General features: G+C 40.3%; 1 protein-coding gene across 1 annotated transcript in view; it reads left to right on the plus strand.

Moving 5' to 3' along the window:
• b4galnt4a (beta-1,4-N-acetyl-galactosaminyl transferase 4a) overlaps positions 1–14,345 on the plus strand; it is a gene marked incomplete at its 3' end in the record, with an annotated part of 125,543 nt that overhangs the window by 82,102 nt on the left and 29,096 nt on the right. Inside the window, exon 7 of the mRNA XM_079223866.1 lies at positions 10,236–10,303. Within this exon, the coding sequence (XP_079079992.1) occupies positions 10,236–10,303 (68 nt within the window). The remainder of the gene's footprint in view (positions 1–10,235; positions 10,304–14,345) is intronic.

Below are 14,345 nucleotides of genomic sequence, written 5' to 3' on the forward strand. Positions count from 1 at the left end.
CTTTAGCTCGAAAGAGGTCTAACACTTTTCTTCCCACTTGGGGTGCTGTTTAAATGCCCCTAATCACTCACAGCTGTTAATGAAAATTAGATAATTACACAGCAATTACAAACATGTTAAATTATTTAATTAAATATATAATAATTAAAGGGGAAATGAACCACCTTATGTGTGGATATACATCTGTGTTAATGTAGTAGATGGAAGCATTAAATTCCTCTGTATAAAAAAAAGTCAGTGCTTATTTGATCTCACTGGTTCATAAGGTTTTTTGTGCTTTGGCTGCTGCTGGAGTTATTTCAAGAAGTCAAGGAGATGGTAACTATATGTTTTGAGTAGTAGTAGTGGTGTAAAGCACCATTGTTGAACCGCGGATTAATTCAAGTTTAACGCTAACCATCACTGATGTGTGAAATAATATTTTACTAGCGATTGTTATTCGCCAATATTGTGTAATATATTTGATCAGGACATCAGTATTTATGCTTCTCTAGTCGCCGATCTCTGATAATGTTACATTGTGAACAACCAATCCGTGTTTAAAGTTTAAATGGACAGGACTGATGAAGTTTACATTTACATTATGATGCGTTTAGACTCTGTTCAGTGAAAATTGGGTGAAGGTAAATTCAACTTCATCATGATGTGTTCACATGTAATCTCGTAAAATCTAGTGTTGGTGAGAAACTTAAGTGAATCCAGTTGTTTGAAGGAGGTGTTTTCAAAACATAAGTACAGTATATATTAGATAAAAACACTATACATTACTATAACAAAGTAAAATTATCTGGAGCCTTTTATGCCAGCTGCTATAATCAAACAACTAAGGGATCTGTGTCTGCCAATATGGATCATCAAGGATCGGCAATTAGCATCGGCAGCAAAAAAGCGGGATCAGTGATCTGTAAAAGTATATTTGGTCCCTTTTTCCTTTGTGCTGATCTGATCTGTGACTAAAACGTGATGCTATCCGAATCGTGAGTTTCATGATCTGTTGCACCACTAGTTATTAGCAATTAGTCAAATTTGACCCCCTACCATAATGAAACCTCGCTGCGTGTATGCCGGTGTCAGTGTCTGATGAGTTAAAGTGTATTTTGCTATTCCGGCTCTATTCATTACCTGACTCACTGCTCTTAAAATGCACACTGTATTGTGAATGATTTTCACTTCATGTCGGTGGTCACAGCAGTGTCCTCCTCAATCGTGAACCGGCTATATATGGAATGTGCTGCCATGAGACATTTTGCTGTAATAGGACGAGAACCAGAGTGCTGAAGTGTGTCCATGGCGTTTCCGTGGAGACCCCTGTCAGCATTTCGTGGCTAGCTTTGGAAATGTGATTGATATATCCTGATTCCTCGCAGGACATCCTAATGAAAAGATGACATCATCTACAGAGGTCAAATTCGGTCTTTCTCACACAAACACACACACACACACACTCAAAACACACATATATGCAGACAAAAAAGTTCCCTTTTGCACAGACCCTAAAACACATAACTGACCTTGTTTTATGGTCGGTTCCTCAGCTGCGGCCCTCACACGTACCTCGCTGTGGTTAGTGGAGGAGAGAGAGAGACGTGTGGCAGCCCTTCTAGAAAGAAGCAAAACATTCTTATATTCAATCAAATCATCCTATATCAAAGCAAAAAAAACTTACCCCATTGGCAGATTTTTTTGCTTGACAAGATTTCTTAAAAGAAGCCAAAAATCAAGAAAAGTAAGGCATACTTTCCTAAAATTAGATATTTTTTCTAATCAAAACATGCTTAACAAGATTAATATTCTTTTTTTGGGCAAATATGACTTATTTTCTTGATACAAGGCTTTTTTTTACTTTCTTGAAATTCCTTTTTTGCAGTGTGAGAGTGGGGATCACCCATTAGCCTGCCTTGGCATAAATCTTTTGCCCTCAGCTAATCTGTAACGAGGTTTTCCTTCAATCAGACCGCCAACAGTCTCCCGCAGAGCTTCCCCCAGAACCAGACCAGCTCGTCTGAAATTTGAGAGAGCCTGATGAGTAGCACAAAGTGTGTGTGTGTGTGTGTGTGTGTGTGTGTGTGTGTGTGTGTGTGTGTGTGTGTGTGTGTTCATTCGTGCAGTGGTGTAGTGCTCATGGCTGTGTGTTTTTGCAGACACATCCAGGAAGTGGAATCAATATGAGACTCACCAGCAGCCGTAGCTGCTCATTCTCATTCAGTCAAGACTGTCACTGGTAACAGGCACTACTAAACAACCTATCTTATTACCCAATATTATAACAGTAAACTGTGTATATCAGTTGAAAAGGTTATTCATGAAAATTACTTTTTCTTAATATACAAGAATTTTGCTCCAGAATGACCATCTGAAAACAAAACATGTGAAAACTAAACAGCCACTTTCCCACATTGACTGCATCATAGTCGGTGGATGGAAAAGGTCAGTTTTCTGTCGACCTTTTTTTTCCCACCTTTGACATTTCGACATGTCACAGAGAGAAAAGCCCAGGTGTGAATAATACAATACATTTTGGCTGAATTCCATTTTGCTGTTCATCACTGTCAGGGTCGTTCTATTGTGCGTGCGGGCTCTTTGTCCCACTGTCATGTCTTACTGGGACGCTCGAATAGAAAGAAGCCATCATTAATGTAATTAGTCGTGCCTGTGCTTTGCCTGCTGTGACAAATCATATCGTCTGCTGTAACATGACTCATTCTGGTGTTTTTCATATGCTTTATTGCCAGGTAACAACATCTGTCTAAAAATAAAAAATACCACATTTTGGATTGAAAACCACGACAAGCCTATAATAGATTTCATTCATTGTTGAAGTTCCACGTTGAAATTTCCCAAATCTGTGCATCTAGTAAATCATTTGGAAAGAACAAACAGAGTAGAAAATGGATGCCCCCGAGATAAAAGTGTTAAATCTGCTTGAGAGGCAATTCATCACAGCCAGCAACATGTCCATGTCTGCTTTTATTCTTTTCCAGTTACATTAGTGTCTGCAGAAGATTTGATTCAAACTACTCCAACAGATGCATAACCAGCCATTGATAATGTAACTTTGACAACAATAAAAACAGACATAAGGATAATTGTGATGGATTATCAGACTCAAGCCAGTTTGAAGTATCTGCAGATTGATGATACGCCAGACTAAAGTGAATAAGAACCAGCGTCTACCTCGAGGGGAGGCAACCAAAACATTCAAAACCTTTCTCCACAGCGGTTGTAGATAAAATGACTGAAAGAAATATGTACAGTAGATCTGCAAACTCTCTTTCTTTACATCTGTTCATGTGCTGTAGTGAGCGAGGGAGAGCGAGCTGTACCCAACAGTCCTCTCCATAAACTACACACTGTGTACGTAACACATTACTAATAAATATGTCCCCTAGATCTCCAGAACTTGCATCAAACACTTTGGGTGCCTTCAGCAAAACACCCGTCAAGTGTGAAGTCGATCAAATGAATGAATGAATGGCTGTCGTTGATGGGGACAGACATACAAATACACACATACAGAGCCACCATGAACAATGCCAGGGCCATGGCATGGACCCGGTTAAATGGAGTGTGGCCATTATTCCAACAAGAAGAATGCCACCATTCTCCAAATGTCAGGTTTCTTCATGAATGCATGCATGAAAGCGACCAGGATAGGGGGTGGACACTAAACTTTGGAGTCCAAGTTCAATTGAAAAACAGATGCTGAAAACGAGACAGAATAAGAGAGAGAAAACACTCTGAAGTTATATCACAGGTCAGCTGTTTCTCTATTACTTCTCCCTTCACATCTGGAGAAAAAAAGGAGGGAATAGAAAATAAGTTGAATGTCTCCATAGCTCCATTACACACTCATATTTCTTAGATTTCTTGACCCTGTGTTGCGTTTCATTCTTCGGTGTTTCAGGGCCAGTGGCTATCTGAAATTAGTTTTCTTGAGGTACCGGCATATGTGGGTGAGCTTCACTCAGAGACACAGTGTGTGCGTTTGTGTCTGTGTGAGAGAGGTTACTTAGAGCGTGGCTGGTGCGCGGCTGGGTTGTTTGTCTGCTTTAAGTTTGAGAAATTTGGTCCCCAAGTTCCCTGCCTTATTTCTCTGAGGAGACGTCTGAAGTAGAAACAAAATAAGACAATATGTCAGTGAGGGGGTGTGCTTTAAGATGCGATATGAAGAAGTGTGTATGTGCGCACGACTCCCTGGCTGCTTGCCTTCTGATTTACCCCCCCGCCTACTCTGGTGAGGAGATGGTGCTCTCAATAAGCAATGACTCATGGTTCTGCGAGAAATCGTGTCTGTACATATGTGTGTGTTTCTCATGTCGATACGGCGTGTGCACGCGCACCTTGGAGAACATCTGGGAAAGCTTAGATACTGCATGTGTTTTGTCCTTGTGACAATGCCTTTGATCCTGCCATTGTTCACTTCCGCTGATTTACCAACTGATGAGGTAGAAAAGAGACAAACTATCTTTAATTTTGGAACATGATTTTACTCCTTGACACTAATACTTTCCTCCTTTTGTGTGAAGATACAAGTTTTTAAATTCCTCAATTTACAGCTTTTCTCAAAAGAATTCTAGAGCATCTAAAGCCCTGTGAAAGGAGATTGTTCCAACAGATGCAGAGCTACCAACTCTCACGGTTTCGCCGTGTGACACGCGCTTTTGCATGTTTTCACACGCACTCACGCCACACAACCAATTTCTCACGGCAAAAAAAAATCCTGATTTTGGGCCGAGGCGCGTTCGTTCCTTTTCAAACTCCCGACGATAGATGGCGCTAAGGAGCGCATCTGTAAACCTATTCGCTGCATAGACATCCTATTTACCCCAAAGTGGGGGCGGACTGGCCATGGGGGACACCGGGGAAATCCCCGGTGGGCCGACGGCGTTGGGCCGGCCCACCTCCGTCATCAAGCGGCCCGGCCTCTGAGATCGCCGGCCACGACTATATTCTATGGCTCAAAGAAAACATTTAATTTACTCTAATACATGATGTAATTGATCACTGACTTGTAAATGATCACTGACTTGTAAATGATCACTGACTGACATTTATAGTAGTCCTCGCGTCCCTACACACACTCATGGTTTCCACATCCAGCAGCATGCAACACTACTGATCGCGATCTGTATTCACATTCATGGTTTGGATGTTGCTTGCAGGTTTTCAGGATATTCTGCCATTAATTTAATCCAGAACACCGGCACTCCAGCAGAGTTGAAACGTACATTTAAATTTCATTTTCGGAGTAACGTTATCACGTAATCTCTTGACATGTGTCAAGACTAAGAGGCTCAGATGCACAGACGGATGTATCCGGTCATTCTTCAAAATAAAACCTATTTTGCGATTATTTTTTTCTCCATTCTTTCTGTGCGGCCCGGTACTAAGGGGATCTTGCGTCACTCGCTCGCAGACGAAGCCGCTTTTGAGTGTGATTCGACAGCAAGGCACCAACGCGTAAACCTTTAAAGGAGTACTGATATTGTTTTTATTACCATGTGACTGCACACACAATATTTTTTTTTAATTTTTGCTTTTGGATAATTTCTACCCATTGGAGCAGTGCCAGACCGATCAAATGTTGTGGGCGGGGCTAAATTTGGCTGGTACCAGGCTACATCTTTAGCATACCACCCACTAAAATTCATGAAATAACATGTACTTAAACCAAAATGTCCTGGGGGTGGACCATCAGCTATGTCTTTGCTTCACAGAATGTAACCAATGTTGTCCATCTCCAGTAGGCCGCCCCTATCAACGACTTTGGGCCCCACAAACCACCAGAATGCAGGGTACAACATGGGTACAACATGGGTACAACATGGGTACAACATGGGTACAACATGGGTACAACATGAGTACAACGCCAAAATAATTCCAATTTCCTGATATTTGAGCCACCAACGTGTGTGGCCGCGTGCGCGGCAGAATGTTGGTCACCCCCGACAAAATCTCACTCTAAGGTTTTTTGAAAAGTTGGCAGCTCTGCAGATGACAGATTAATGAGAAGGAAATGGCTGGCATACAAAGAATGTTCATGAGCTACTTTATGAATTCAGAACCTTCTAAAACATCATATTCAGTATGGTGCGCTGGGCAAAGGTGTTGCATGAATCACAAAAGAAACCCATTCGTATGTTGTAGTAGTAGTAGTAGTAGTAGTATGTGTTTTATTCAGTCAATAATTACAATGCAATAAGTAAAGCCACAATCTATTATACAAAACAGAAAGACTGAAAAGGTATAGGTAGAAGCATAATGCTTATATATTCCTATCCTAAATTCTTATCAATTAAATTAGATAATTAATTCAATATAATATATATATATACTGTACATACATTTCATTCACACTTGTAATCTTTATAAATAGTTTTTTTTATAAACAATCCTTTTAAAAAACCCCAAATGAGTTAACCATTCTTACATTCATGTTAGTGTTGTTCCATAATTGAACTCCTACAAATACTATAATGAATGAGGGAGTCAGGCTTTAGAAGTGAAAGGATTAAAGAATAGCTTGTGTGGCAATGTATAAGTTGAACGTCTCAGTCCACTTCAATTTTGCTGCTCAGAAGTATAATTTATTATCCAGCTCAACATGACATTTACCTTCATGTCAACTCTTAAATCGAGATGGGATCGTTTCATTTTTCTGCCTCTGTAGTTGCATCTCTCTTCTGAATTTTCATTTTCTTTGGAAACAAATTAAATGATCATGTTTTCTGCCTGTACACATTTTTCTGCCTGTACACATTTTTTTTCACTTGAAATAGATTTACTGTATTTAGAGTCAGCACTAGAAAACACGATTTGACGAGATTAATATTTTTGCATTGCTGTCTCTGCTGTGTGATCGCTCTCTTTTTCATCTGAGCAACCACTCTTTCCAGAGAAAACATTTCACTCGCAGGGAGAATATAAACATGCAAGTACAGTGACTACAGAGACATTTTCAACAGTATTGTAATGCAAGTTTCCCATTTATATTCAGTGCAAAGTTTTAAGTCGCAGCTCCCTTTTTTTCTGCTTTAAAAGATGTTAAAGTGCTGCCGAGGTTCCTCCATTCAGCTGTGATTTGTCAAAGTTCTTTAACTTTCGCTGAAGGTCGGCTGCTTCTCTTAAGAAACCAACAGCACTTTACTGTGACACCGAGTTTATTTTAATGATGATTCTTTTGAAGGAGACTAGCATGAATGAGATTCTGCTGCACTACTTCCTGCAGTTTTCCCTTTTGTAAGTCAGGACAAGCTGAGCATAACGTAATGAAAACTTAAAGCGGTCCAAGAGTTAAATGAGGGTCGGTTATTATTTATTTATGAAGAAAACAAAGTGTTTCAAAACAACTTGCACACATGCATGAAGCACAAGTATTAAAAAAATAAATAAAAAGGGATCTATTTTGACTGATGCAGATCATTATTAATTGCAGTACAGTGCATTGATGAGCAGATACAATTGTTTTGCTTAGCTGCCTGGTCTCCAAAAGACAAATATTGCAGCACTCACAAGCCAGATTTAAGCATATCAGCATCAAAACTGAGCGGTATTATTGTCTGTTTTTGAATGATATGCAAAACCAGCCAACACACTCAATATGTATGAGAGTAAATGACAAGTGTAATGGGTAGTACGACTACTGCCCCCATGATGTTTAGAATATGATTGGACTCTGTAACTGATATTCCAGACAGTCAGTGAGGGATACCGTTGGCTCTCTTTATGGACACATGCTTTATGCGCCGACCTGTACATTGGTCTGTCCAGGCGTCCAACTCCGGGTCTGTAAACTAGAGCTTTCAAAACATCAGTCCACAAACCAATGGCGGACGTGACAACTACGTCCACTTCTTATATACAGTCTATGGTCTGTACACAGGTATAGTTTTTCTGTCTATGTGAAAAAACTATTGTATTCAGCTTGCATAAAGTCTGAGAATTTGCCTCGGGTCATGTCACGGTTGGAGAGTTTAACAGACATTCTCATCCTGGTGGCTAATGTAACATAGCCAGATATCTTGTAGAGCAGTGATTCTCAACTGGTGGGTCGCGGGCCTGTACCTTGGCAAAAAACATTTTATTTTATGGTTTTATTTTGAAGGGACTTTTTTATGCAGGGCTCTGGTTTCAACTTGTTTTGCACTTGTCCCTCCATGTTTTCAGCAGCGTGTGCCAGGTTGGGTCAAACCATCCTGATATGTGGGAGACTCTGGATTTTTAGGATAATTAAATTAAACAGCCTGCTGAATATAAAATTCACAACTGATGGCGCTGCCTGCATGACAGGAAACAACTCGGGGGTTGTGAGGAGAATTGAGTGCTGCTTAATTTTCTGTAAAGCACAATGTTTTTCAGTATTTACCGACTGAAAAGTACATTTTGTATATATGAATCCTTTTGAACTGCTCCTCAAGACAGTGACTTTTTCCATAGTAAAGTGTTTGTCATAGATTCAGTGAGTGTGTATTCTCAGTTAAAGTTAGGTCATTTGAGTCTTTTCGAAACTACTTCTTATTGGTTGGACTTTTTTGTTTGTGCATGAAAACTGTTGAGTCTGTTTAAAAATGGCTGAAGATTCTGAATTGTTATGTATGTTGTAATACCTCCCTGAAGATGCATTTTTTAGTTTTAATTCAAATGCAGCTAATTGAGTGTAAAAGGGAATAGTTCCCTCTATAGCATCGCCACCAGCTGGTCGTTTTGGTTTATCATTAAACTTGTTTTTGTGTTAGGATGCATATTCTGTACTATCTCAGGTACAAACTGCACCATCTTTTCATTAAATACATTTGAGAAGTTGAGAATGTTCCTCCATTTGGGTCGCGGCTTGTTATTCAGTGGTGATAGTGGGTCCCGGAGCCAGACCAGTTGAGAACCACTGCTTTAGAGAATATACACCCTGGCACAGGTGCAATGCTAAATCAGTCTGTCCACAGACTATTTGTTTGTGGAAAGCACAATAACAACATCAATAAAAAAAACTACCGAAGACCATATCAGCATCAAATCATTTACGAGTAAACATGCTCTCCACTCTCCAACATCTTTCAACTTCACAAAGCTATTTCAGAAAAATCAGCACAGAGTAATTTGCTGCAAATTAATAATTAGTTTGAATAAATGTGTATTGATTTGAGAGAAAGGTTTCCATCGTGTATATGTACATTTTGTAAATGAGTTTAGTGAGCTTAATCTGCGACCTAACTCACGGTTTTCATTTGAATATTCTCTCCCGGTGATTTAACTTCCAGCATTCTTTCTGTGCCGGAGGAGGAATATGTGAGGAAACTGTTGCTGTGGAAATGTACTACGGCAGCAGCATGCTGTGGGCTTCGGAGTGAAGGCACAGTAGCGCACATTGTGTCCTCCTCTCCTGCCAACTGCTTCACAGAGACTCTCAGAGGCTTTGGCACAGCCAGGGGCCTGGTTGGTTTTGGGCCAACATTACTGCCTGTTTTCTTACCATAGTGGCTCTATTCTCGCGCCAGCGAACACGTTCAGAGGTGCAATTGTACGATTGCCATTTCATATGTGTGTATGTCATTGTCTTGTAGGTGTGCGTGATTGTGTGTGCTGCTCTCTGTGAAAACATCGTGGTACCCCGAGTGAGGATCAGCAGCTATTTACAAGCTGAAAGGCTCTTGTGATGTGTTAACACCACACGCCGCAATGTTTTCTGACCAGTTTCGAGCCCAGAAGTGTGGCCAGCACAAACAATTAAAGGCATGCCCACTATGATCTTAGCCTTATTCTTTCATTATGGATCAGCAGCAGCAGGGGCCCTAATTAGTCACGTTGGCTTGCTGAGGAAAATGAATGGGCACTGATTCGACCGCGGGGCTGAAACCGGAGCCCCGAGTGTCCCGATGAGCCGGCTTCTTAGTCTCAGTATTGGCAGGGAAGGACTCTTTCTGATTTTCTGTCTGTTTATAGCCATTAGCACTCATCTGTTTGCTCACATGCCTATCAGAACCAGCCTCCTGATTGACTCTCCCTGTTGCCTCGGGGCATATTATTTAGTTTTCCAATTTACTCTTCATCTGCTGTGTTATTGTATCTCCAAGACCATTCCAAAATAGTTATTGCCAGTGTCTAACAATCATAAAGTTGGGGTTTTTATCTTCACGAATACTCCGCAGTTGCAAACTGTGCTTAGTTATTTCTTATACTGCTCTTATTCCCTGCTCTCTCGCACTTGCCCTGATCTGTGTCTCCTCTCTTGTGTGTTTCAGCTGGGTACAGAGTGGACCGCTCCAGGCGAGTTCAGCAAGTTCAGGTCCCAGTCCTCCAAGTCTGTGCAGTAAGTACCTGTGACAACTGCGCACGTTTTTTTAGCTTCTCAGTGCATTCACTCTCAAGCCAGCACAGAGCCCAGGATAGGAGACCCTGCTAACATCTAACAACAAGCTTGACAAATACACCCCACCACTGGAGCTCCTCTCAGGACCGGCCTTGTGGTCGTTACCGGTGGAGTGTCTCTCTAACTGTTGAGAGGTAGTTTGTACCGATCATGGCCGGTGTAGAGGCAGTTCATGTTGGTCTACAGTCCCTTTTACAACATAATTGCTTCAAAGGGCTTTTACTGCTCACATGAAGGAGGAAATCGATGGCTCAAGTGTTCACTGGTCAAAGCAGGTGGTGTGTCTCTTCTGTGTGTACTCCCATGTATGTATGAATTAACATATCTGGAGCATCTCATCAGGTGTCAGACTGATGAGGATCATAACAGTTGAAAGGCCTCTCTCTCTCATTGTAAAATGAAAATGTATCACCCTATCGGCTCCTCTCAGATTCCCCACATCTCTCTCCCTAACTGCTGGGATCTGCTCGCATAAAAACATCCTCTAATATTAGCACTGATCTGCAGTCAGTTTGCCTCTACAGTCATTGTTAAGTTGGTATTATTATGCAGCAAGAGAAGTACTCCTCAAGAACAGCGCTCCTATTCCCTTTGGTTCCTACATTTGCCTGATTGGATGAAGATGCAGAGTGCTGGCTTAAATTATTTACACACACTGGCAATGTTTTTTTTTTAGTGAAGGTTCAGAATATTTGATCACTTCAAAACGGTGCAAGTCGGATGATGAACGCAAACAGCAAAGACAACCAATAACTATGTTTTGTTAATGTTCAGTATTTACTTCTTTCAAAAGCTGAAAGCTGTGGGTGATGGATACAATGTGACTTTTAGTGTTTATTATGGTTGACTGACAAGACAAGTAAGTACAAGAACTGGTCAAAACTGCTTTCTGGGTCTTGGTGATATGGTTTGAATCAATATGCTAATATTAAAGAGATAATTAATGTCCAATCGGTAGTCATGGTAAATATAGTAAATACGCCAGTGCCTGTGTATCCCAGGATGCATTGCATCTTGCACGGCTAACGGAGCTGCAGCTTTGGCCTCTCTCAGCTGCATAACTTTGTCCGTATACTATGGCTCAAATAAATATGACTAAATACCCAAGTCAGCCAAAACTGTAAGATATATCCATGCCATAACAACGCCATAACAAGATTAGTTTTTATTTTAATTACACAATGGATATTATAACAAAGACACTCAAAAAGGTTTTGTTTTTGAGTGGCATAAAGAGCATGCAAGCATCCTGGCTACCCAGAGACGGAGACGAGAAATCCAAGCTGCAAAAACCTGTAGTTCTCCCTGCATCTAACTCACTGTCACGTCGAATGACGATGCTGGTTGCAGAACGAACAACACATTTTGCAGCTGCTTCAATCGACTCCATTTACCATCAACACTGATTGGACATGCACATAAAAGGTGATAAATTTTTAGAATATAATAGTGATATTATAGAACAGAACAGTAATCTGTTACAAAGCCACATGCAGACAATGAACTGTCACGTATTATATGACTGTTGATATGTTCTGTGTGCAAAACAAAAACTGATTTAGTTTTTGTAATTTCAACTAACATAATATGATCAGAGCATCATGATACAAATCTGCTTAAAGTCGATGAGTGATACTACTGAGCCCAACCCAATCAGAAAGCCATGTCATACCGGCAGGACAGAAGTACAACCCTCAAGGGGGACTAGAGTGCACACATGATAACACACTAGGTGATGAAATATACTTCATAATGTCTGATGAGTCGTGGAAATAGTGAAACGGTTTACTGGTTTAATTGCCCATGAATCACGTTGCAACGCAGTGGTGGCAGCCGCAATATCAGCAGCAGTATTAATGCACCACTCTAGTTGGTGACAGTGGATTTGGCGATCTGGAAAATCAGCTAGTGATCTGAGTGGCACTAATGACTTTGTGATCCCGACTGAACTTATGAATGATATACATGACCCACATTTGTGGAATAATAGAGAATTGATTTAAAGCCCCAGATGGTCCGAGTTATAGTACATTTACTGATATAATATAACACACTCATATAGATCAAAGGCCCTGATCTTCCACAAAAACTCTGTCTCTTATCTTATGTTTGCTACAAGTTTTAGTTTAGAGGTTTAAAAATGTAAAATTGTAAAAACATGTCCTGCATCAAATTAACTCTTAATATCAGAACATGTTACTTGTGGAGTTTTACCCATACATTAAAATGAAAATGGTATGCATGGTACGGTCATGCATGTAGTAATTATAGCGGTGCCCAACATCATGCAAGGAAGATTACAAGTCCAATCTATGACAAACAAATGAGAAGGAAGACATTCAGTGAGAGTGTCTTATGGCATACAATATATTCTTTTGTTTTGCTAGCCATATTAATTTGACGTTGCTGTTAGTTCAGTCTGACTGCATCGCTCCGATGTCTCATCATGTGTCAAGGTCTCATCATAACTGTTTATGTATCATTCTGAGAGGGATTATAAAACCACAAAAAAATGTCAATGCTCTTTAAAAAACATGCATATATTGAACATTCTGCCTCCCTTCTGAAATGACAAATTTACACACACACACACACACACACACACACACACACGCACATACAGCACATAATGTAATTAATGAAAATCCATCAATGCCAGAAGGGACTGAAGCAGACCAGGACTTGTTGGCGGGTATTTGTGTTTGTCTGTGCGTAGGATTAGCTCGGCCTGGTTAGCACAGAAGGCAAACCAGGCTACGAGTAAGCAAAGAGAGATGACTAAAGATTAAGTAGAAGAAGAAGAGCGATGATGAGGAGGAGGCTGCTGGGAGTATTTTTCTGTTTTCTCCTCCTGTCTGACAAGCGTCTTGTGTTCTCCGACAATAACACGAACAAAGCAACCAAGAGTGCAGCCAGAATATGACACGAACATTACAAAAAAAACTTCAGTGGAGGAATTAGTGGTGGAAAGTAACGAACTACATTCACTAAAGTACTGTATGGAAGTTAAATTGTGATGTAATTGTACTTTACTTGAGTGTCCACTACTTTATACCACTACACTTTAGAGGCCAATATTGTACTCTTTACTCCATTACATTTATTTGATACCTTTAATTTCTAGTTACTTTGAATTTTTATGAATGATAATCAGAAATAATTGATGATGATGATGTATTATCATACCTTTTAGATAGGACTCACGAGTCACTTGGCAGCATATATAGTAATTTAAACTAGCCTTTATCAGTTGCAACATTAATGCATCAATAATCATATCCAAATAAAATTATTTACTTTATGCAGTAATACAGTTTACCTGTAATACTGTATTTTTACACTATGGAATTGTTACTTTAACTAATGTAAAAGTGTGTGTGTGTGTGTGTGTGTGTGTGTGTGTGTGTGTGTGTGTGTGTGTGTGTGTGTGTGTGTGTCTGCACATGGCTTTATGCACGTACTTTACATCTCTATATACGCTGCAGAATAGCTTCCTATAGTTTGGCCATGCTGTCAGTAATAAAATGGACCACTCAAGGAGAACTGTTGCAAAGAACATGCCTCCGCTGTGTGCTCTCTCTACCCCACTGAGATCTAATACAACAGTGATGTATCACACACACACACACGACCTTCTCTCAACATATTTTTTATATTTTCTAACCTGTGTAAAGTGCTTCATGATTCCAGTGTCATTTCACAAAAGTCTCGGTGAAGATAAATAGGCTAAATCTAGTTTGATGTTGCTGTGTGGGCGTGCAGGAGAGAACATGTTTTGTTTTTTTGCGTGCAAGCAAATACACACATCTGTGCATTAATGTGCATTTGTCTGTGGAAGACCGTGACATTTTAAATTCCTCTCTGCATCTGATGACTTTATTGAAACATCCCGCAGCAAAGGCAGTTTATTTGTCATCCGCATGTTCCCTCTGCTGCACTGTGCGACATCACACGCCATTACACTCAACCTGTTTATAGCAAA

This window comes from Taurulus bubalis, assembly GCF_910589615.1.
Source record: "Taurulus bubalis genome assembly, chromosome: 9".
Classification (NCBI taxonomy): Eukaryota; Metazoa; Chordata; class Actinopteri; order Perciformes; family Cottidae; genus Taurulus; species Taurulus bubalis.